Raw genomic sequence first — 26,457 nt, forward strand, 5'->3', positions numbered from 1 at the left:
TTGGCAGATATTATTTAAAATTCCGGAAGTCAAAACGTATATTTCATGAATATAATGGTTATTACAATATATAAGACAAAGATATTTTGAGGCTTTATAACTCAGTAAAGGGAGATAAGGAAAATGTTTCTCTTAACTATATTACAATACATAAGTTATTGCCCAAAATAAGACATGATATCACCAGAATCGAAATGATTGCAAAGATGTGAAAAATTAGTTGAACCTAGTACTAAAAAACAGAAATATGTAGAGGCAAGTGAATCAAAAATTTAAATCTAATAAAGTTTGGATGGTTCCTCAAGATTAAAGTATATTGACTTAATTTAGCTGTTAACTATTTTTGTGGATTATATGGTAAGGCTCACTTATTTGGTCAGCATATGCATCTCTCTTATCCAGTTATATAAAGAAAAAATTATATAAAAGTCGGTAAAAATCGGTTATACATTGGTTATATATCAGTTATATCATAGCTTATCGGTATATAGTATAAAATTATAGAAAAATTAAAAATTGGTTATACAGCGGTTACAGATCAGTTATATATCGGTTATATCATACCTTATGGGTATAGTATATACATTAAGTTTTTCTGAAGCTGCTTTCATGAGCAATTTATTAGAGCCCATTAGACGAAGATCGTACTATATAGCTGAAATGGGTTTTAAGGGGTCCCGCTGGTATAGGACCCTCAAATTAAGGGTGTTTTCTGAATTTTTTTTAGGGTTTAAAAAAAGAGCAATCGTTTTAAAATTTTTACAGTTTATTTATACACTTATGAAAAGTACAAAATTTTTTTTTTTAAATAAAAAAGATTTTTAACAATATTAAAAATGGCGTCCAAAAAAAGCTATCTTAAAAAATGACTCCCGGTGCCGTTGTTGATTTTGACTTTTCAGAACATCTGAAACATAAAAACCAAATAAAATTATTAATCACTAGGAGTGCAGCTATCGCTGGAACTACAACCAAAAAAAAATTGAAAATTAAAAAAATTTCGCGCTTTTGAAGTTCAGATTCTCAAAACAGCCATTTTTGGACCAGTTTTAAATAAAAAAAAAATCGAAGTTCTTAAAATTAAAATTTGGTCGTAGTTCCGGCGATAGATATTGATCTTATAAACACCATATTAAAATTTCAAGTGATTCGGATGGATAGTTTTTTTTTTCGTCAACGGCCCGCCGAAAAAGGTAGTTTTGAGATAAATGACGTACAAAGCATCCATTCATTGAGCCCCTCGACCGCGCGCTACCTGCTAAAACGGCTGTAGAAGCTAAAATAATGTGAATATCCTTCCAAAAATTTTACAGTATATTCTTAAAGGACTATACTTTCGAACTATCAAACAAACAAAAAAATCGATTTTTTGAAAATTCTAGACCACCGGAACCCCTTAATGGCTGTGAGAACACCGCTAATGCTTGTTATGAAATCACAGTCAAAACCAACAATTCAGATAGCCACCAACGGCTACAAGCAAACCAGTTAGTAGCTTAGTCCAAGTTTTACCACCACTTCTTTGATTTTTATTATTTTTCTTCACCACAAAACCACAGAAATTCGCTTAAGCAGGGTTAAATAGAACTATTTTTCCTGTAACTGAAAGCAAAGTTCCGTTATAACTTGCTCAATCATTCGTACAATCTCACTTCCACGCGTTTTTTTTTATTACATCTATAGAGTTAAAGACTTCTTTCCTTTGCATTTCCACTTTTGCTTTATTTACTCATTTTGCTCTGCGCTTTACTCTTTTCATTTAATTTATTCCGGGGAGTGTCCGCTCATGTTCAAATGGTAATCAATTATTGTAGTTAATTTCCGCACGTCGCATTCATCGTATCTCACATACAAACACCCGCTTAACTGTTATCTAAGAATATGTAACGGTATTATGCATGAGTTGAAGCTGTGGACATTCAAGAGTATATTTATAGTGAAAATTTATTTAAACGTCCGTACGCACGTACAAAACTTACCCATTTCTAGCTCAATATTTTCTAATAAGAAAGGCAGAGAGCGAAGTAAATATAGCAAAATAACGGAACTGAAGAGCGATTGAAAAGCGCTCGTAAACGAAATAGAAGACACAGTGGTTAAATTTCAGACAGTAAAGCTTGCGGTTTCAATGATCTTTAGCTCCAATGAGGCAATATAAGTTAGCGTCAGTTGAGGTTAGGCTGCCTTGATGTATCAAGTTAGCGTGCTTAGACTCTGATGATCTTTGCAAAACCACTTAAAAGCGGTTTGAAAGTAGAAGCAGGCGGAGAAGTGACCAAAGAGAGAGATGTTGTTTTTGTTATAACGACAGAAAATAACTAATTTTGAGAAATGCGGCAGAATACATATCAAATGACTGAATAGAAATCTGAATACGTTCCTGTTACGTAGATTCGACCACACTGGGAATGGGATAATGCTCCTAAATCTTGACTAAAAGCTCTAATATAGTTTTTTTCCACCTTAATCGATCCTTTGTTGATGTTTGCTTTCATAACTGGCCACTTACGAGTATTTCCCATTAGTCTATGAACAGCTGGTCGTAGCTTATTTTCTGTTAGTTCCTTAGGTCCGATCTTTGTAACAGCTTAATGGATATGCATTATAAGCAAGTCTCTTTCCTGCTGCCGAACACTTTTGAAGTGATATAGGTTGGTTAACACCGATTTCTCTTCATATGTAAAGGTTAAATTTTAGCGAAGAGCCGATATGTTAGTACTTTAGTTCGATCACAACTATGATCTAATGTCATATAACTCTTTCGTCACTCCTCCAAACCATCAAAGATCTGCATTGTACCACAGCATCGTCAAAGAATTAGTCTGCATCTGTTCGCTTTAGCTAAAAGTTAAGTGAGTTCGAGTGCAGTGCTTGCGAGTTTGCTAGGCGTCGAGTTACGCTAACTGACGAGTTAACTTTCCTCTTTCATTTCTATTTGGTTTAAAAGAGAAACGGAAGGACAGACTGGCTGTACATATTTAAAAACGTACTCCTCCCCGCATTTAACTCCACGCTACCAGTTCATGTTTAACTGACTGACCAAAATTGATAGTCGAGTTGAAGTTGTGTACAATAATTGACTGCGGCAGAGGTCAAACCGAACTGCACAATGCGGTTTATCACAAAGTTTACTCGGCCGCAAGTGGCTAACTGGTCAAAGCACACATAAAGTTGCAAACAAAAACTTCGACGAAGCACACAGCTATTCAGACACGAACTTGTGTCTGCCTACAAATTTAATCTCACATACTAATTTAGTTTATTATTAACAAACAAGTTATACTAACCTATAGTATATATGTTATACTAACCTATAGTACACACGTTATACTAACCCAAAGTATGCATGTTAGTATATTCATATTTACACAAGCGGCAACTAAATAGCCACAAAACTGGCCAACAAAACTTTTTATCTCCAACTTCTCGATAATTTTTTCACTTCCTATTGTTGTTTTTTTTTGTCATTACTAGATCGGCCTTTTGCGTGGTGGTCGCATGCTTGCCGAGGAGGCGCCCACCTTTTTGCGCCAACAATACAATGCCAGCTCATTGGAGGAAGTGTTTCTGAAGTTGTCTGTCTTGCAGAATATGGGACGTCGGCGCCGTTCGTCGATTGCACAGGAAATCGTCGAACAAGTGCAAGTGCCAGCCATTTCGAATCCGGCTTTAGATATGTCTGATGAGCATAATACTGCCGATATATCGGGCGAATTCGGTGATAATATCTCGATGAATTCAGCAATACGTGATCCGATTACGGCAGCTGAGATGCCCGCTTCACCGCTGCCAAGCGATAAGGAGCCGCCAGCAACGCTAATGCAACATTTGGATGTGATAAGTTCGCATCACATGCGCGCCTTGGTGTGGAAAAACTATTTGTGGATGTTGCGTAATGTGGGGTGAGTTGAAGAACAAACTTTTAAACTTTTTATTGAATACTAAGTGTTAGGGAATACTAGTGTAAGCAAGGCATTGCCGGTTAAGCTTCTCTTTGAATCCTTCCGAAAATTTGTGAAAACAATTTAATATCTCGGGAGGCATAGGTGAGCGAATAATGTCTAAGTTTCATTGGGGTAGATACCACTTATGCAGTTATAGCCGAGTTTACAACAGCGTGCCAGTCGTTCTTCTTTTTCTGGGTTTCAATCCCACCACACAACTCTGGGGAGGAATAGTTCGCATTCTCACTTTAGCTCGCCTTCACACGGATGTTCTTTGGCTACCTAAGGGATACTTGGTCTACGACCGGAAGTTGTGAGCTGCATGAACCATACGTAAAAAAATCGTTTCTGGCCACTACCAAGTGAATGAAGCTGAAAGAACTTTCCTCACTTGCGTGAACTTCACAGTTCCTCATATTTCCATCCTCCTTCAAAACTTATGCGCAATATACTTAGGCATAAGTACTTTCTGTAACTCCCGTAAGATCTTTCGGAAGCTTCAAATATGTTATATTTAATGAACACCGATAGCGGGGCTGATTTCAAGGAAGATGCAGTATTAGCTCCAAGTGGAAGGGACAATAAAGTAATATATAGGTGGTGGAGCTTTTGACGTTCAACGATTGACTGGAAATAATTACAAATGCGTCATGTGTTTCTGTAGTTCTTCGAAATTAGAATTAACCTCGATATTTTTGCATCAGTTATGCGAGTCGGAAGTCTGCTGCAGATTCAGTTCAGAAGCTTATGGTTTCACGTGAGATAAAACAGATCAAATGGAATATAGTTTAGACTCTAAGGCAAGCATCTGCGTTCGAAAAAGTGGGCGCAGTGGACTTTTTCGTAAATTTAGAGATTCCAGTACAGAAACTGTTTAAATACGTTTTGATTACTTGAGAGTGTATATGCTGGTAGGAATTTAGAACAGCTAAGATCTACTGAAAGTCTTGCAGGTTAAGGCGTTATGAGCACAGTAGATCATTGATATTGAGTTAACTTTTGGACAAGTGGTCTGGTTAGTAGAAGAATAGAAGGCACTATGGAGAATTTAGTAAGGTCCGTTTGGTGCAAGTAGACTGAGTGAGAAATCCGACGATCTCCAGTTCTTTCTCAGATAAATATTTAATTTTCTACGCTCGCTAAAGTGCGAAAGTATTCTTGAAACACCACCGCTGCAGCTGACGAAAAAAGGGTCAGTTCGTTCGCGACGATTTCAGCAATACTTACCTTATATTTACCTTAAGATAGAAACAAAAGATTGAGAAACTAGCAAGCCATGTAAGTCATAACATTATTAAATTTGATTTTCTTTATACCCATAGCATAATGATGTTCATAGTGGCCTTGCCGGTTGTGCAAATTATACTCTTCTGTTATGCGATTGGTCACGATCCCACCGGTCTCAAGTTGGCAGTGGCTAATGGTGAGCTCTCCGAACAAATGGTAATCGATCAATTTTGTCCAGTTTTTCCCGGTTGCAATCAAACGTATTTAAGTTGCCGCTATCTGGATTTGCTGAAGAAGAATAAGAGTATGGAAGTGGTGAGTTTTTGAGAACATATTACATTCCATTTGATAAACTGAGACGTTTTGCTTTTCTGCAGAAATTTTTCCAAACCGAGGAAGCAGCCAATGCTGAGGTACGACGTGGCGATGCATGGGGCTCATTGGTTTTCGATAAGAACTATACGGACTCATTGAATGAACGTGTTGAAAGCGGACGTTATGCCGATAATGCTACCATCGACTCTTCGGATGTTAATGTGCGCTTAGATATGTCAAGTAAGTGATACATCTATTTTCTTAATAATCGGGCATGACTAACTTTTCGTACGCTCTTCATTCTTCTTATAGATCAACAAATCTCCACGCTGCTCTATCGCGATCTACAATACACCTTCTTCGATTTCGTCGAGGAAATACTGCACGATTGCGAACTTAATCCGAAAATTGGCCGCATACCCGTCGACTGGGAGAAACCGATCTATGGCACACGCAATCCGAATTTCACCGATTTCGCTGCACCCGGCGTCATTTTGACCATCATATTCTTCCTCTCGGTAGCGATCACATCGGGTGCCATGCTGATCGAACGTAACGAGGGCATGTTGGAACGTTGCTTGGTGGCTGGCATCACAGGACCCGAAATACTCTTCTCACAAGTGCTCTCACAATTCACCGTCGTCATATTACAAATGACCTTCGTACTAATTGTCGGCTTCGGTTTCTTCGATCTCACCAACGAGGGCAGCATGTGGCTGGTGATTGCGCTCTGCCTGCTCAACGGTTTATGCGGCATGTGTTTCGGTTTCGTCATTGCCTGTGCCGTGGACACGGAGCGCACGGCTACTTACGTGGCAATGGGCTCCTTCTTGCCAATCGTTATGTTGTGCGGCATCATTTGGCCCATTGAGGGCATGTATCCAGCATTGCAGTTCATCACCGTATTCTTGCCGTTAACCAAACCCACAGAGTGTCTACGTTCGATATTGCAACGTGGTTGGGGTTTCTCTGAACCATCCGTACATAACGGTTTCATCTCGATATCCCTCTGGGTGTTGGTCTTTTTGGTATTGAGCATATTATTCCTCAAATTTAAGAAGGGCTAAATAAGCGAGCGACCTTAGCAGGGTATATGTGTGGAGAGCGTGCAAGTGAGAGCGGTAGAGAGTGGGAGCAAGGAAGAGCGCGTGGTATTCTACGTGTGTTTGTGGCGTGTGAATGTGTTGTAAGAGCGTGTCTTAGCGCACGTGGTCGCGTATTGCGGTATTTTTCGGTTACAGGGTGGTAAAGTGTTAATCAAATTATTTAAGTTAGCGAACTAGAATAGTTTTTCATGTCTTGTGTTAACTTTTTTCTTCTCGTATAATATAATTTTATGTACTTTTATATATGTATGTAGGTACAGTTAGCAGTTTTATAACAGTTTTATTTGGATTTTGTTTTCCGTGACATAATTGCTTACCGCTGGCGCTCAATGTTGGCTGTGTTGCGGCGGTAATGAGCGTTTTTATGTAAAAATCTTTTTCCTATTTTTTTTTCTTTAAAATTTAAATGCTTTATTATTATTTTCTCCAATTTCGTTGAAATTTTTAATTTAATTTCCTCCAATGTTAGCTCGTTTTGTTTGTAGTTGCAAGGCTAAAGGATTTTATTATACTAAATATATAAAAAAAAATTATAATTATTTTCATTTGGGTTAAGTATGATAATAGGAAAACTGCAAAAAACAACAACAACAAAAAATACGAAACTAATTATTTGTATGTCGATTTGCTTGTACTTCACTTGTATACAAGCGGCAATATTTGTATTTGTATTTGTCTGTCTGTATGTATGTCGGCATCTGTTTTGTAGCCGTAATTTATGCAATAAAAATTATACACACAACACTGATAACGGTTTATTTATTGTGCGCGACATTGCTGTCACAACGCCGGTCACAATGCAAGGGCGTGGCAGCGGCAAGTTGCCTTTAATTATACAAATTATGCTGATTTAATGGACGACAACATGTTTGTTTATTGTAAGCTGATCTATAAAAATAATAAAATCTCTGTATACATCAATTTCTATACACAATTTTTTTTTTGTTTATTTGTATAAAATTTTTCATATGATTTAATTGATTTTTTTTTTTTTGTTGGTCGGAAAGGAAACGTTTATGCCGGACAATTTACGATTATTTGCTCATAATGTCAGGCTAATTGCTGAGATAAATTATTGACATTTAATTGCTTTTTTATTGTTCAATTTAATATTTAAAGAAGATATTTTATGGATAATTTGGCTTTTAGGAAAGACAAAAGGCAACACTGTGCTTGCTGCTGCTGCTGTAGTGATGTCAGTACTACAAAAAAAAGTAATATTTATGAAATAAACCGAAAACTCGATTTTTGGTAAGTAGAGTGGCTGTATGAAAAGGCACATAGGCCTACAAGAGACCCATTTTATAAGCAACGTGACTAAAATCTCTACACAATATTGTCTCCACTCCGAACCACTCATTGCTTTTCATGAAATTCATCTGTAAAAAAAAGTTTCGTCTGTGCAACCTCCGAAACACAAGGTGGAGTTCACTCTCCACCTTTTTGGATCCTGATCGTTAACGACCTACTTACAAAACTTGAGGATCATGGCTGCCGGGTGATTGCCTATGCTGAAGATGTAGCACTTACGGTCAAAGGAAAGTTACTGAGTTCCGTGTACGAGTTGTCGAAAGGGTATCTCAGCGTCGCAACATATTGGGCGATCGAAAGTGGTCTCGCCATCAACCCAAATAAAACTGAGATAGTTTTATATACTTAAAGATACAAGATTTCGCTGGCACCGCTGTCGCAAATTGGAGACATCCGACTGAAACTGGCGTATACAGTAAAATATAGAAAGCTTTCATGAAAGCCAAATAACGAAGAGAGAGAGAAAAAAGACATATATTGCTTTATACTTCCGTAAAGAAGCCGTTGGCGAAAGGTGGGACCTCTCACCGAAAATAGCGCTCTGGCTCTACGACACCATAGTCAAGCCCATTATGTTTTATGTTGTCTTTATGTAGTGCAGGGCTCTAGAAAATATCACACTTGCAAAGAAATTGAAGAGCGTTTAACTGACATCGCTAAACAACATGTGTTGTGCACTCAGGCACACTCCAACTGTGGCACTTAACACTATCTTGCACATGGTGCAAAAGTCGGAAGCTGCATGGCTGCAAAAGTTGTTATCAGACTCAGAGAGTCTGGGTTTCTAAAATAACACGGGTTGTGAACAACTGTCAATGTGTTTTACGTGGGTATCTGCCTACGAAGGCTCAAATCCACGGTGCTATCTATTGCTAGTAGCACATAGATCAAATTAATGCGTTGATCAGCGCCCCAAAGTGTAAGTGCATGCACAACACTACACTCTGGAAGAAACCAAGGTATGAGTGCCGCCCCACACACATACACTTTGGTTCCAATCGGTTCGGGTGAAAACCAAACGAAACTCCCTAGCCACCTTGGTCGGGTTCGAGGCCCATCTAAAACCTCTGCCGTACTCTGGGTCCGGCACCCGGCCGCAGTGCGACTCCACATTGGACAATTGCCCTTCCTGCATTTAGGTTTAAACCACAGCCACCACGAATCTCCCTAAAGGGCCAAGACCCAATGAGCAGACTGAAGCGAACTTCAGGGGCGGCTGCTCCCCGTGGTACCATGTTTTAGTCTTTGGTGTGACCTGTAGCCCAAGCTTGCGCTTAAGCTACTGCCAGTCGAGCCCCCAAAAATTCCGAGGAATTCTTAAGAACCCGACTGTATGATCTTTTTGTTATCCCTTCAATTTTTGTGTTTGTTATATAATCGCAAACCCATTCAATGAATTGATAGTATTTCAATATAGCACTTTTCTGACATCTCTCACCATGCCGACATTCAATAAACCAGACATGCGAATGTCGGACATAGTGCATTTGGATTTTAGTCGCCTCATACGACAGGCATGCCTTACCGCGGGAATATTCTTATCTCCCTCCCCGCAGGGAGACGGGTTGTGAACACTCAGAAATCCTCACACACTTTGAATTCATACCGGATGACTTGGATCATGGAGTCGCCAAACCGAACTTTGGTGGCTCCTTCTCTGCCCATATACCGGTGAGGCAGTTGCGGATGGGAAGAACCCTTTGAAGGAAAGGAGCAGTGAGCTTCTTTACGGATGGGTCAAAGCTTAGAGGAAGGTTGGTGGAGGTCATTCGGGGTTGGTTAACCTCACTATCTATAGCATCGACATCGAGTGTGTTTGTGATAAGACTGGTATGAGTCCTAGACCACAGCGCGTACCTTCAGACATCCCACCGAAATGGCTGGAGTGAAAATTAAACGCCCAACCAAATTTGTATTGGCCACTAAGCGTTTTACTAGTTTATAAGTTCGAACACAAGAGTTTTTCTTTTCTATGGCTTCACAAAGGATTACATATAGCAGTTCATGTGCGATCTCTCTAGATCAGCTATGTAACTTAACTTAACCTCCGAAATATCGTCAACAAACCTTCGAGAGCTGCCATTAATTACGTCTACAAAGCTTTGCATTCGCTTAGAAGAGTTTAATTGCCTTCTCTTTTCCTATCTCCTGACAACTTCTCCAATAGTTTTTATGTAGCGTTCCTAGTCTTCTGGCATATCTGCCAATTAGACAGTGCTCTTTTTGCACTCCTAGTAAAGTTTTTATGTCATTCCTTGTGAATTTTAATAGTCGGCATGAGCAGCTCATACTCCATTCATTCCATTGACGCCACCTAGACTCAGCTATATTTATAAGATGTTCGTCGATTAAAAATCTACAAGTAGACAGATGCACATAAATTCCTTCTTTTCTGGAGTCTAATTATAGGGTGGAGTCTTTACGGTTACCAGGAATATCAGTATGTCCTGGAAACCATTAAAGATTTATATTGAAAAGAGATTTTAGTGACTTAGCTATCTACATATATAAATATATTCCTTGTTGTGAACATACTCTCTGTCTTGACAAGAAGGCTTTCTATAATTGCTATGATTTCAGCTTGAAAGATGGTTAGAAGCCCATTTTGATATCCACTTTTACTGAAAAGACATCTCCTCCCACGCGATTATGTGGTTTTAACCCATCCGTACAGATGCTTATCCCAGCGCCTCTGTCCACCTCGCCTCTTTAAATTGGGCTTTCAAAAATTTCCACAGCAGTTAGTTTTATGAATTCCATAAAAAAATGTGGTGGTACGTCGGAGTCAAAAAAAATTGACACAGTCTTGCCTTATATTCCCCGCTCATGCAAAGTCAAGTACACAAAATTTTCTTTTCAGTGGAGGAAGACCTATCTTCATTCAAAGCAAATGGCTGAAGGTTTTAATACCGATGAAGGAAGCTACGATTCATCATAATAATTTCTCCTTTATTTAAGAAAACATGTCCAATAGTATTACTCAAGATATTACTTATCTAATGCTATAACATTTTAACGAAATTCGAAATTGTTTGGTGTCTTCTCTGTCAACACAGACAGCTGAGGTAAACAAAGTAACCAAATAGCTATTGATCCTAAAGTATTGAAATTTAAGATTTCAGCATATCATCAGGCTGCGAAATGAAGTAGACACGTGATTTACATTAACAGAAGATCTAAGATCGAAATTATCATCACCAAAAGTAGCCAATGCAATAAAGTGAATAAGTCAGCATGGCGAAAATATTGTTTCAAGTAAACTTAATTTTATTATGACTGACTGCTGCCAGAAAACGCACCAATACCATGTTCAGACCGACACTTAATCACACGATTTCAGCTGTTGAGTGGTTTATCCCACTAATCTTATAAATTTATCAAGATTTTGCCATACAAAAATGACAGTTCAAAATCACATCATCGGAGTGATTTGAAACTAATCCACGCTAAATCTCTCTGTGCGACTCTGCTTTTGCGCCAACTACTTGTCAGCATTGAAAATCTATTACATTATCACAGCTGATTTAGACACTACAATGGGGAAAAAATGCAAACAAACAAATTTTTATAAGAGCAATGAATCTAATTTCTGCTGAAAATCGACTTCCCAAATGAAAAAATGCGTCCATTATTTCCATTATATGGAAAATATTTAAAAGAATACGGCTTTTATTACAAAATACTATATGACAATGTTTTCTTTTGATAAATATTGAGCGATGTAAGTTCTTGAATGGCAAAAATAGCTGTTTTTAATGTTTTCAACGGCAGTAAAAACACTGTTGGGTTATGAAATGCTTAAATGTAATCTAATCTTTTAAATTTTCGGTCTGAACATGGTATAAGAATCCAACAAGCGATTACCGACCTTTAAAAATTAAATTCAGAATTGAACTCATGAGTTAGAGAGTGGCAAAGTGTGAATATACTCCTATTCAGCGAGAGCAGAGTACTTAGTTTCTATACCTAAAGATCACGAAAATATTCGAGTTAGTTTTCGCAGAGTAATTGGGGAGTTGAAAAGGCTTTGTTCTCAAAGGATACATTTTACTATTAATGACATTGAACTCACAATTTACAAGTTTGTATTTCTTTGATATCTCAATCTTTGGGCGCAATGAAAAAGGAATATTTCTTATGGGATAAAGGTGAACAGCACATACAAAGAATGATATGATTATGAAAAGTCCCATGTCAAACAGAATACGGTCTAAGATTTTATCAAGAGCCCAAAAAGAGTTCGTCTCCCAAACTTAACGACATTTCAGAGCATCAAGCCCTTTCTATTTGATATTCTCCACATAAAGACTTATATGTTCAACTTTCGAAATTCCGGCATTTTGCTAGTCAAAGCAATCTTATCTTCAATGAAAAATTGGCTTCAGTATCTTCAATATATGTTTCTCATAATAATTTCTTGAAGAACTCAAATCATACATAAAAACTGCTGTTAACTCCTCGCACTAACTCGCACATCTTATGATAGAATACTCTGAACTGATTTATGTTAGTTAAATTTTAATTATCTTTTTACTCACTATTGTTCGACGAGGAGTTCCTCTTGTCATTGTAATCAGTAAAAGCGAGCGTGAACCCATAAGTCGGCGCATATCACTACGACTGCACATTCCTGTGCCAATTTACAAAAATATTTCAAAAATCAAAATATTTAAACCGAAAAACATATGTCAAACGCTCAACAGCACATCGAACCGTCGTTTGTCATCATTGACATGAAGCTGTTCTAGAATCTGCAGCCCTGAGCGCTTTTAACCACAAATAAATCAAAATCTTTTCAAAACTGACCAAGTAGTTAGTCTGGGTATCAACTTTCTGAAATGCGGTTTCCTATTTGCATAAAATAATTGTGATTTCGGCACACTCGTGATCAACGAGTGAGGACTTAACTACTCACACTAGAGTCCCATGAACAATAATTAAGTGTATATACATATGTATGTGTGTGTGCGAAAATGTGTGTATTTAGAAGTGAACGTGTCTGCTACAAACATCGGTTAAAAGCAAGCAACACAGCAGTTAAGCCGTCAGTGTGGCTCCAACTGATTTGCCGGATTTGTCAGATTTGAAAATTCTCAGACAAATTTCCAATTGAAGTTGTACCACCTTTTGACTTTAACCAATATTGGTTAACAAAGTTAGCTGCTGTGGCAATGTAAGAAATTCAAAAAGTTGAAAATAAGTTTATTACAGCCAAATGCTGCATTTCCGATTTGCACCAACAAAAAAAAAAACAAAAAAAAATGCTGAAAAGTTGACAGCCCAAAGCCACTTAGTCCAGTTCACTTGCATCCAACTCATTGTGGGGAAAGTAACAAAAATGCTGTTAAAATTCGTTATGTGCAAATCGGAACCAATGAATATGTGGAAAATACTTAGCTGCCCAGTAGGAAAGCTGCGGCATTGTAGGCAAAAAGATCATCTTTTTTTTTATTTGGATGTGTCTGGAACCAAGTGGAGAGGGTACTCTGATAATGTTCTAACGAAATTGAGGCGTTGATTGTGGATCGCAGTTTTCGCACTCACAGCGTCGCCTTCGCAGAATCAATGAGATTTCATTAAACGACGTGGGAGAGAATAAAGAGAGAGACATTAGCTGTCATATCCCCCGTCATTTTCATTTTCACCATGTTGAACTCGAATATGATAAAAGAAGATAACTCAATACATTTTAAGTCGTCAGTTCTTTTGCGCTTACGAGCGACCCTAGACTTGTGCATCCAAAAAACTATGCTAAAAATAGTTTATCAAATCTCAAAGATTTTTGAAGTGAGTACGTACAGCTTACAGTAGGTTAGTTTAAGTAAATGGGCTAATTTCCCCAGAGGTCACGAATAATCGAACTTGGATAGCTAGAGACGCCTGATCGTTGTGATGTCCAGAATTCTAGGTATGGATCAGAAAGACCGTCGCATATAGACCAAACACCTAGAACGTGTCACTAAGTTATTGAGACGGCTAATACAATTTCAGCGAATTCGCTTGGTTCATCAAAAGTATGGCCATCAAGAGGCTTCAATCTTGAACCGGCGAAAACCTATGCTTAGATCTTTCCACCTCATATTTTTTGGACAATTTGCGTCTTGCAAATTCTTTAGCCTCACCGCGAGAGTACTAATGGTACAGTATCTAGCGCCAGCAGTTTAATAGACATATGGTATTACGTTTTACTCTGGATCAGAAGGTTTTCGTAACCCCAGAAGTGCTGGTCGCTGACCAACGTCTACTGAACTCCAACGAGGTCCATAGAAGTGAATCCTTAGATCTTGCGTACCTATAACAAACCAGCCTCTTGCAGCAACCCTGCTGGAGTGGCAATGCTTTGCCAAACGTATGGTAAATCGTAATCAGCCCAGATGAGTACAAAGCCAACCGGTGTATTAAAGATTTACTGGTGTTTCTAATAACCTATACAAAAATACCTTCCGCCCACATTCATCCGGTCTGCTTGTTCCAATACTAAGCCCTATTTGAAGATACAAATTGCTCTTATTTTATCATGAACATGATTCTTTATTAAGGCCTTGTCAATGTTATCAATATTAGGTTAGTTTAGGTTAGTCTGGTAGGCCAATGAGTTAAACATTGACCAGTTTTGGTCCTTGCGATAGTTGGAAATTAGTTACTAGGTCCTTTAGGATTCCTGCGCTTGACACGAATATCAACAAACTCTGTGCCTCATTCTTGCTTATGCGGAACAAGTGCATAAGAGATGCTCCATTGTTTTCCTGGTGCCTTGCTCTAGACATTTTCTGCAGTCTTCTCGATCGTGCGGGCTTGCCAAGATACTTCTGGCCGATATGCGATACGAGATATGTAGATGTTGACTCTGGTATTGCCTATAGATGCATAAGAGGCCAGTTCTGTGGCTTTCGCAATAGAAAAGACCTCAGCTAGAAATATACTGCAGTGGTCTGGCAACTTTAAAGGTTGCCTTATGTCTAACTCGGGACAGTATATTCTCGCACCTGCTCCTTCCTCCATTTTTGAGCCATCCGTATAAATGTTTGGAGTATTACGTGAAGCCAAATTTATTTTTAGGTATTTTTTTCGATATCTCTATATCTAATTTAGACCAAAATATGATATGATATTTTGGATAGAATTCATCATTAGTTATTTCTCTCCCATCAGGATGGCTGTTCCTTACCTTACTGGTTATTAAAGTGCCCACATTTTGTTGCATTGCTGGGCTCTGGGATAAATCTCATACAATAAACTTATCGGAAGCTTTTCTTTATTAATGTTTTGAAGCTGTAGGCTCGAACTGTAGTTGGTTGACTGGTTCGGAAGATGTGAACTTCGACGATTCCTCTCTGTAAGAATTTTCAAACCAGCGAAGATTGAAGGTAAGCAAAACGACCGGAATCGGTATAATCCGTATATGCCAAACGATCACTGGAACCAAGTGCATTATTTGTAGAAGACGTCCTGAAACTTCGCTAAGGTAAGCCATTTAAAGAGAACAGAAAAATACTAAAGCACCATTTTATAGCTACAATTTTCAGTATTTGATACATCACATATTTACTCAAATTATGCGCTGCAATGTAGAAACCTTGAGCTGGAAAGTGCGACGAACCGACACATGCATTGAGAGGCAATTGCCTGCAGCTTAACCCTCATTCAATTTGCCACTTCGTTGTTTGATCATTTTGACACACATTTCTCTGTAAATCAACATGTATCCCCAATTTTGAGACCCACCTGCCACGCTCCCCCCTTCAACAATGCAACATAAAGTGGCTATTGTATGGAAGATTATTGGAAAATGTGTCCTCACTATCAAATTATTATTGTTTCCTTAATTATTTATTATTAAGAACTTCCAATCGGGTGCAATTTGTCTATATGTATGCACAAATACATACAAAGACTTGTGTTTATACTAGCAGAGGGTGAAGTGTGATGCAAAGTGGACATTTGGAAATTACTCAACGCATACTCACATGCTACAACACATGCAAGCATGCATGAGAAGAAGAATGAATGTGTGAATAAATTTTTGGCATGTTCACAACCACAGGCGACTGTCAACGTCAATATGCAAATTTCGTACAAATTGTCATCTACTCGATGACAGCAATGTTGCAACCAATTTAATGTCATGTTCTACTTAATATACATATATGTATGTATATGTGTATGTATTTATTGGAGTAGGTGAGTGTCTGCGGAGAATCGAGCATTGATTTGTACGTATTTATGTGCCAAGTAAGTCACTCGATGTCGCTTTGTCTAGGAGGAGTGCGCAATGCGACCAATATGTAGTGCATATTAAGGTGGTCCTTAAAACTGTGTGTGAGGAGTTTGTTCAGTCTCTTCACCCGAATCGGTAATACTACAATCAAACGTCTCACAATTCCACCTAAAAGTCTCATGAAATAGGATTATGTTTGGTCACAAAGAGCTTAACGTACGGATTAACCTAACTGTCATCAATCAGGTCCAAAGTTGTGATTTGGTATTTTCAAGCTCAATTCCAGTAATGTGAATATGTACATAATTTCGTCTTAATAAATCTCTAAGGAATATTCGCATATTTTTTATTACTACTCCGCTTTGAAAACAAACAGCTTATAATGTTGCCACCTGTTTAAAATATTTTAGTTAACCAATATATAAAATAAAGGGAGAAAACAATGTGTGCACCGAACACAAGGGGTTTCAGGCTGCTTATATTTTAAATACATTTTTTGTAAGTGTTGCCACCTGTAGCAATTTTATTATATTTATTAAATTAAACTAACTAATGCAAAAAATGTATTAAATCTATAATGGTTAAGAAATTTTTACATTTATTTTTTTGTGAAGAGTTGCCACCTTTCTAAAAAAACATATGAAATAAAAAATGAAATAATACTACAAAATGCATACTACGGTATTGAGATTTCGAAATTCCTATAATTGAAAATATTCTTTTGGAGAGTTGCCACCGCTGTACACACAGTTTTATTTTAAAACAATTAATAAGCTATATGTACTATTGTAAAATATACAAAGTATAAAATCTGGATAAAAAATATTTCTGTCAGAGATATACTATATAATTGTTGAGAAAGTTGCCACCCTCGAAAAAAAGTTGCATTTATAAAAATTACAATATTCCTGTTTAAAATATGTTTTTTAACTAAAACTTAAAATGTGAAGGAACTCAATATAGGTACTAAGTTGTTGAGTTTTCGAAATGCCTATAGTTAATAAATTATTGTTCTGAAGAGCTGCCACCTTTCTAAAAATATTTAATGAAACTAAATTACTATTGAAACTTGGGTACATGACTATTCAACTGAAGAGGTTGCACAAATCTTACAATCAAAAATTATCTTTACAGTTGTTGCCACCTGTTTGAGATAATTAATTTACTAAAATTTTAAGACCTATGTAAGAATTATTATAAAACAAAAAGCAACTCAATGAGGAAAAAATTCTTCTTACAGTCGTTGCCACCTGTTTAAAATAATTAAATTAAAAATTTTTAAGATCATTGTACATATGAATAACTATAAAGCGGGTATCAACTCAATGAGGATTCAAGATTTTCTCTTTCAATTATAGAGTCAAAAATATTTTTTACAATCGTTGCCACCTGTTTGAAATAATTAAATTAAAATTTTTTAAGACCATTGTATGAATATTTATAAAACGGGTAACCACTCAATGACTAATTAGGGATTTTTACAAAGCAAAATATTTGTTTGAAGGCAGAGTTGCCACCTACTTAAAATATTTAATTTTATTAATAAAATTTATTCAATATAAAAAGCGGATATCAATTTATAGAAGTATAAGGAAGCGCACAATTTCGAACATTTATTGGTAAGGGTTGCCACTCTAATATTTTTAAAATTTTTTGTAGCCCTTTTACACTTGTATATTGACAAGATAGACAAAATACTAATTTAGTAGTGTTAAGCCAAGAGCTTAATAAGAAATTTATGTCAGAAAAGTAACTAAATATTAAACAATTTTTATCAGGTGTTGCCACCTGCATTTTGTTTAATCAAATAAAGCCTATAAACATTACAATAATTTTGTTCTGTAAAGGACTTAGATATATTTCACAAAAATATTTTTTGAAAGGGTTGCCAACTGTTTGAAAGTTCTTAATTTTAACAAATTGTAAAGATATATTTTTAACACAACATTGGTGTCCTATCATATACACATACATATAATCACTAACCATTAAAAAAATTTTACTGGGTGTTGCCAGCTGTTAAAAATTTTTTCCTTAATCAAATTAAATATATAAACTATTACAATAAAAATATTGTTCTAGGAAGGACTTAGAGATATTTTCACTTAAATATTTTTGAAAAGGGTTGCCAACTGTTTGGAAGTACTTAATTAATAAATTGTAAAAATAAATTTTTAACAAAATATTGGTGTTCTATAAAAGTTTTGCGTAAGCAAACGACTTTGAATTCTTTCTCAAATGGACGAACCACCTTTATATACATATTTATGCACGTATATATGTATGTATAATATATGCGATTGTCTGCTTGTTCATATCCAGGTATCATAACGGTATCTTTACACATTTATCCAAACAAGCCAACCCAAAGTCATCAGTAGTACAAGCATGCAATAACGCCTGGGGTTTGATCGAACTTAATTTGCTGCTTTGTTTCTTATTTATTTGAGTCTGTATTTGCACGACTATCTGCTCAGCCGGCGACTCCTACTACGCTCATCCACTATTAACGTCACTTCATTGTTCGACCTACCTACACGTTGTGCCATAAACAACACAGGTACAAGCACACACCTACAGTCGCATAAAGTAGGTGAGCTGGTGAATTGACACCAATACATGTGTACATATGTGTATGCAACGCAGACAAAAGCCCAGAACGTAGCAAAATCCATGTTCAATTGTAGCAAGTGACAAGCTAGCAAATATATTGTCTTATTTAATATAACCCGTAGGAGCTTGGGTTCGTTAAATCAAGTAAGATGACTAGTCTTCTGAGCGATTTCGTGGATTTATTATTATTGTAAATTTAATATGTAGTCTAGTATCTGCTAGACTTTTCATCTCTTCTAAGAAGGTTCTAATTTTTTCATAAGAGGCTCCTCACCCCATAAAAAATACAAATCCGTTCCGGTCACGTAGATCCGACTGTCATAGGAACGGCCGTTCCGGTTACCTAGACTTGACTATCGCAGGAATGGACGTACAAACAGATGGCTAAATCGACCCACTCGTTACTCTGATCATTTATATACAAGTATATAATATACTTTATAGGGCCTTTGACGTTTCCTTTTGGGTGTTAAAAACCCCAGGGCAAACTTAATATAACCTGATGAATGTATGAAAAGTATGAAGCGCTTCAGGATCAATACCTCGAGAGTAAGTTGTTACGTAGCACAAATAGATTCGAACGTTTTGAATGCATTAAAGATCATTGAATGTTTGTGTCATAATCCTACGTCGACACCAATCTTAATAAAAGCAAGTTGGGCCCAAGCGTAAAATTATATATCTTATTTTTGCGACTAGAAGCACTTCGGATTTGTCTTAGACCTAGGTTTTCCAAATTAATGGTCGAATTCTGTAAACAAATTTAAATCTAAGTTGGTTAGGTCTGAGTTTAGGCTGGTTCAGGTGTATTACAATCACTGTGTAAGGCTTTGGAACTCGTGATTGAAGGAACCCGTGATTGAAGCTGCCAATGTGAGCAGTTATGCTGGGCTATCTATAAGGACCACCTTAGAATCTTTGCTATGACCAGTTAAGCCAATCGACGGAACTCAATTTTAACTGAAGGAGTCTTATCCAATAAATTTCTCAAAGCATTACCCTTTGAAGATCGTAGGAATAATAATATGCGCTATCCAGGCACAGGATTCCGTAACTTGCTGAATCAAGCTGGAGTCTAACATCCAGTGAAAGGCATAATTTGGCCGAAATTAGACGGGAAATGCTCCAAGGGAAGAAATTCAGGCAGCAACATCGTGCCCTAATATGAAATTCTATAACTATAGAGTCTAGTTTAGAGAAAAGTCGGATGAAACAAAGCTGAGATGACTGCATTTATTTCAGTCTACCTCAGAGAGCTTCCGCCATCTTATAAATTGTTATATTGTTCCAGCACAAGCAACGCCTGCCGAAATCCGTCAGCAGAATACCATCTACCCAAGCCTAAATTATGTGCTCTCGGCAAAATATTACTTCTAGTTGAGCTCTAGTTAACCCGTCAGTTAAGATGGTATTTGCGATATTCCTTTCCTTTGATCTCATTTGGCTGGACTTGAGAGGCATCTTTCAAAAAAACGTAAATGTTTAAAGAAAAAAATAAGAAGTATCATCTATCTGAAAAAAGTAATAGAAGCTTTCAGTATTTCAAGGAAAGATAAAAAATGAGGAGACTCGTTCTTCTTCTTCTTCTTAATTGGCGTAGACACCGCTTACGCGATTATAGCCAAGTTAACAACAGCGCGACAGTCGTTTCTTCTTTTCGCTGCGTGGCGCCAATTGGATATTCCAAGCGAAGCCAGGTCCTTCTCCACTTGGTCCTTCCAACGGAGTGGAGGTCTTCCTCTTCCTCTGCTTCCCCCGGCGGTACTGCGTCGAATACTTTCAGAGCTGGAGTGTTTTCATCCATCCGGACAACATGACCTAGCCAGCGTAGCCGCTGTCTTTTAATTCGCTGAACTATGTCAATGTCGTCATATATCTCGTACAGCTCATCGTTCCATCGGATGCGATATTCGCCGTGGCCAATGCGCAAAGGACCATAAATCTTTCGCAGAATTTTTCTCTCGAAAACTCGTAACGTCGACTCATCGGTTGCTGTCATCGCCCAAGCCTATAGCAGGACGGGAATTATGAGCGACTTATAGTTTAGCTTTTGTTCGTCGAGAGAGGACTTTACTTTTCAATTGCCTACTCAGTCCGAAGTAGGGCTAGAGACTCGTTCAAAGGTACGTAATTCTTAAAACAAAATGAAAACGTAGCAGCTCTCCTAAAGGAAGAAAGTTGAAGTGCTCAGTATTACGTTCTTTGACGATTTTAGATTTGCGGTAATGCACGGAGAGAAGAGGAAAAGCCAACTGAGCTTAAGAGAACTCGCTCAAAAGTACGAAATTGTTCAAAGAAAAAATTAAAAGGCAGCAGCTCTCGTAAAGGATGGAACGAGAAGCTCTCAATATTTCTTCTTTAGACGATTTTGGATTTTTGACGATTTTTTCTTCGAAGAAAATATTAAGAAGTAACAGCTCACACGAAGGAAGGCATGTCGTATGTCATGTCTTAAAGTTTCACTTCAATGCCTTATTTTAACCTTAAGACACTAATAAACACTTTCGAATAGCCAAAATCACCGGAAGGTCTTATTTAAAATTTATAAAAATCAAATTACACTAATTTGCAACACCTTGAAGATGCACAAATCCAAAATGAAAAGCAAGTCATTAGCTAAATTGCCAACTATTTAGTTCATTTTAGCCTGCGCCACTCGGCCACTCAACGGCGACTATCGGGTATAGGAGTACATGCGGCGCTGTCTATAAACTACACAACTTCCAGGCAGTTCATTTACGGGACTAAAGGTATATGTGTACGCCTGACTGTGTGTGTGTGTGCGTGCGTGTAGATGTTTTGTACCTTTTCGTAATGGCAAACTGCAATAAAAGAGTACACAAGTCGTTTCAGGTGCATGAATTTCGGTGCGACAAGCGGAGGGTGGGGCAGCGCCGCGTGCCAAGTGAGTGAGAGAAAATGGAGGAAATTCCAAATGAAACGAAATGTGTCATGTACTCGCAGTTAACCCCTGGCATACGGCGCCCTACCGACGCCATTATCTTACTTCCACTTCCACCCACCACTACCACCAACCCCCAACAGAGTCACAGCCACTGCCGCTGCGAAGTCTCGGTCTTCAACGAATTACACTGATTTTGCTTACTCGCGCTCATCAAGCTTGCCAGTTCGGGTATGTGTACGTACGTATGTATGTATGTACGTCTATTTGGTTACGGTTCTTGTACCTCCAACTCCCAAGTGGATGGATGCAATTTGCTATCAGTCGTCGACGCCGTGGCCGTCGTAGTTGAGGCTGTCATTGCTGCAGGAACTGAATTGAACGCCCAGCAGTAGCGGCGGTGGCGGCGGCGGAGACAGATGTGAGACATTGCTGTTGCAGCTAAAAGAATAGTGTGTATATATATTTTTGTAATTTGTTGGTATGTGTGTGCGTCTGTGTGTTTGTGTATGCAGGTGAAAGGCAACATAAATGGTCGTTGAGTGCATGGAATGTCAAAGAAGTGGTTTGCCGTTGCCACAGTGGCAAACAGCGAGCCATGCAACAACCACCCGACAACCACACCCCGTTCCACGCTCTAGCAAGTGAGGCGTCGACCAACTGCAGTTGTAGGAGCGTCAAGAGCGTTGCGGCAGCGGCATTCGGTGTTCACGTCGTAACAATTTAAAAGGTGAAACGTGGAAAATTGGCCCTTCAATGGGAGCGTTGCGTTTTCGTTTGCGAAAAGCGAAAGAATTATAGCTGCATTATGCGCACAAATTGCCTGCACGTAAATTTATTTCACGTAAATATTTTATTCATTTCACTTGCACTTGTTTGTCTTTTTTTATTTCATATATTTTTTACTATATTCTTTTTTTTGTATATTCTTTTTATCATCTTCCGTCAGCCCACTTAGGCTGTGAAGTATGCAGCTTTGCTGTCGCCGTATGGCAGCCCAGCGCATTAAATGCGAAATGCTTCTCGGCATGTAAAAAGTCGTTACACACACACATACACATGCGCAAGCCTGTATGTGGTCGTGTGGCATGTTGCAAATGCATTTCTTTCTGCATTGCCTCGACAGTTTAACGATGAAATTTCGGCTGCAGCGTTTTCCGTTATGCATTTGACGCTAATGAGGTCCCCAGCGCATTCGCTTAATGTGGAATTTTCGAAACTTTCACAACAACAATTGTAAAAACTATTCTATCTATTATTGCTTTTATTTTTCGGCGGCTGTGCATGGAGGCATTTGATTTTTAACTATGATAAAACTATAAAATATTTTTATTGGTATTTGTAGTGAAGGTTCGATAATAACGATTGGAAAAACAGAAAAATACGCTAACTTTGGTTGCACCGAAGCTAATATAAATATTAAGCAGTAATCCATGTCAAATTTCATGAAGATACCACGTCAAATGTGAAAGTTTTCCATACAAGAACTTGATACCGATCGTTCAGTTTGTATGGCAGCTATATGTTATAGTGGTCCAATATCAGCAGTTCCGATAAATGAGCAGCTTCTTGAAGAGAAAATGACGTTTGCAAAATTTCAAAATGATATCTTAAAAACTGATGGTGTAGTTACCCTCATACTTTATAGGGTCTCCGACGCTTCCTTCTGGGTGTTACAAACTTCGTGACAAACTTAATATACCCTGTTCAGGGTATAAAAAATAAAATTTAGTTTGTACGACTGCCACAAAGTGCTTCGATTTGAGATTCTTTTTGGAAGACTATGTCGGCGGTTCCAAGAAATGAGCAGTTCCCTGCCGAGAAAAGAAAATGTACAAAATTTCACATCGATAACTCAACTACTGAGGCATTAGTTCACGTATATACAGATAGACAGACGACCATGGCTGTACAGTTAAGTATTTTTGTTTTAAAGTTCGCATTTTCAGTCAATTAGTCAATGAGACCGATGATTCGATGAAAGCAAGTTGCCTCTAAGTACTACGAGATGGTGCCGGCAGGGCGGAGAACTATTCCCCTTTTATGGAGCCGCGTAGTAAGTGAGCTTCATCAAATCATCAGACAGACGGCTGCTTACGAACAACGGGATTCGTGCCAGTGTTTATTTCATTTCAGGAGCGTAGGTAAACCCTACGAGTTTGTACTTGTTCCCGCAGAAAAAAGTGGCCAGAGGAACTTGCATTGTTTGAGGAGTACGCGCGCGACGATGAAGACGTGTCCTCATGCAGTGGCACACAGAAGATTCTCATTAGGAACCAAAACGAGGGCATCAATATCTCGGACTTCAGGGTACTTGACAGAAGCATCGAGGATGCCGGTTGGAGGCTCAATACCACCATAAATGATGAGTCATACAAATTCATTCAAAACGAGGTGTTCACGTTGAACTTTAGGTTCAGCGCTGTGATAATGAAGCCCAGAAGACCTAAGCCACGGCGGTGAAGGACACGTCAGAAGACAATATGCTGGTGGATGAGGCACCTACTCATGCCGGCACCTAGCAAGTTAGAAGAATATGATCAACCTTTTCCATGACGAAATTGGAGATACCAAGCTCAGCCAGGCTCTTTTCTGCCTGACCTTTTCAATTGAGTGGAGATCTTTCACTTCCTCAGCTTTCTCTGGCGAGTGCGATACGACAGTCCGCATCGTACCACTTGACACGACAGTTTCACCCTTCAGAAAAAATAATAGTTTCGCTTGCAGTTGTATGTAAGGAGCTTGAAATGCCATCACAAACTTACACTATATCAAATTGTTAATAAGTGCTCTCAGAGAGCAAAAATGCAAGTCGAGTGGAAAACGTCAAACATTGCTTGAGTTTGTAGACGAGCGTACTCGAAGTTTGTTGCACAGAGGCGAATGTGTACTTTTGGTACAACAAGATATTCGTCTGATGTTAGGTACTCGGAACGTACGTATGTTAAGAACACCCAAACATGTCGCTTATCTATCACAACTTTATTAATCTGGTTTTGAGCTTTGAGCGATCCGGAGACAACCAAATAGGTTGATGAATTTTCTTATCCTGAAGTCTTGTATTATACTTGTAGATATTGCAGGTCTCGAAGAAGTCGCTCAGCCTAAGCCATTTGGAGAACTTTGGTCATGAAGGCTGTATTTAGAAGCCTTATTTGAGTGGATTGATTCTGCTTACAATTTCTGCTTAAAATTTTATTAGTGGCATTTAGGATATTTTTTCTAAGAGAAATCGCCCTAAAACCCATTAAGTTATGCTCAAATCTTATAAGACCCATCACTCTTTCAATAACAACGTGGTATACTGAAGGAATTCAAGTACAATTCTATTGAGGCCACATCGTGACGCAGCGAATTTATTGAAATGTCACAGGTAAATTAGCATCTCGTCGTTGTTGTCCAGGGCCAAAGCCAACGAACTGCCTTCCGGACAGCACAAATTTCGCCGACTCCCCTCCTTTGTATTGTGCATTAAATAAAATGGCTAATAACACCGTTATTTTCCTTGAAAAGTGTCATTAACTACATTTGTACATTTCACTCTTTGACAGAACGCTACAGAGGCAATGAAATTTACAAACTACTCCATTAATCATAGAAATTCCCACTTTTACTTGCATTCAAAGCAAACGTGATAAATCATTAATTACGAGAATTAATTGTCTAAGCCATTTTTCACTGTACACACTCCCCCCCACACACACACAAAAACACAGAAAATAACGAGTACTGAGCTTGCGGTTAAGCAGAGAACCGAATAAGTTGGAGTGGACAAACCCCTCCATCCGCCGAACTCAATTTGAAAGTTTTCCATTTGTTAATAATCACGTCTTGTCATGGCGCACTTTGCAATTGCAACAACAACAACCACACAACTATCAGATATGCCAGCAAATGACCAAATGCAAATACAGAAACAAATGTACATTCCCATTAGATTAGAATCAAAGTAGTGAGCCATCAGACCGATAAAACAAAATGAGAAAAAGAAACTATTAACCGCAAAGCAATCGCAGAGCGAGTTTTTCCTTTTTGTTTTGTAGCCACAACTGTTGTGTCAATTCATAATTAAAATGATTGACCCTAATCCCGCAAACGATTTCATGGCACGGCCTCAAGCATAATTCATAGCAGACGTAATGGACATGGCGGCGGGGCCAATCGCTAAGGATGCGCACATATTGAAGTACAGACTAAGGCAGCGACAAGAAGGAAGAGAGTAGAGAAAGAAAAGAGTTGAAAGCATTGAGTAGAGTGATGATTAGAAAGCTGAGAGTGGAATTTATAAACATCAACAAGTAAGCGCATATAAATTTGACACCAGCGAGTCAAATTTTAAAATCATAATTTGCTTTTTTGTTAACTTTATCGCACTTAGAGAAAACGGTTTCTTTCATCACATACAATTTTGTCTATATACTCGTGCAAGGAATAGATGACCATGGCTATATAGCTTAGGTTAGGTTAATCTGGTAGGCCAATAAGCTACGCATAGACCAGTGTTGGTCTTTTATGGTACCAGATCTAGTTCAGTTTCTAGGTCCAAGTAGAGTAGTCATCCTTTAGGTTGCCTGCGAGTTTTAGCAGACTTTGCGGCTTCAGTATCGATATCTCTTGCAGTGTATCCTACCCTGGGGTCCCCAGATGCTTACAGCGTAGTCTTGGCAATGTGGGACAATTGCACAAGAGATGCGCCATTGTCCCTCTGGTGCCCAGCTCTAGTAATTTATTTCAGTTTTCTCGTTCTGTCAGTCCCATCCCGCGTGCGTATTTCCCCACAAGACAGTGACTAGTTAGTATTCCCGTCATGTTCCCACAGTC

At 38.2% G+C, this 26,457-nt stretch overlaps 1 protein-coding gene across 2 annotated transcripts in view; it reads left to right on the forward strand.

Moving 5' to 3' along the window:
- Nucleotides 1–7,336, forward strand: part of LOC126751526 (ABC transporter G family member 20) — a 179,092-nt gene extending 171,756 nt beyond the window's left edge. For both annotated transcript variants that reach the window (XM_050461855.1, XM_050461856.1), the window contains 4 exons: nucleotides 3,475–3,902; nucleotides 5,267–5,486; nucleotides 5,549–5,726; nucleotides 5,799–7,336. In XM_050461855.1, the coding sequence (XP_050317812.1) occupies nucleotides 3,475–3,902; nucleotides 5,267–5,486; nucleotides 5,549–5,726; nucleotides 5,799–6,553 (1,581 nt within the window). In that variant the 3' untranslated portion in view covers nucleotides 6,554–7,336. The remainder of the gene's footprint in view (nucleotides 1–3,474; nucleotides 3,903–5,266; nucleotides 5,487–5,548; nucleotides 5,727–5,798) is intronic.
- Nucleotides 7,337–26,457: the final 19,121 nt, after the last annotated feature.

The sequence above is a fragment of the Bactrocera neohumeralis genome, chromosome 2 (genome assembly GCF_024586455.1).
Source record: "Bactrocera neohumeralis isolate Rockhampton chromosome 2, APGP_CSIRO_Bneo_wtdbg2-racon-allhic-juicebox.fasta_v2, whole genome shotgun sequence".
Lineage (NCBI taxonomy): Eukaryota > Metazoa > Arthropoda > Insecta > Diptera > Tephritidae > Bactrocera > Bactrocera neohumeralis.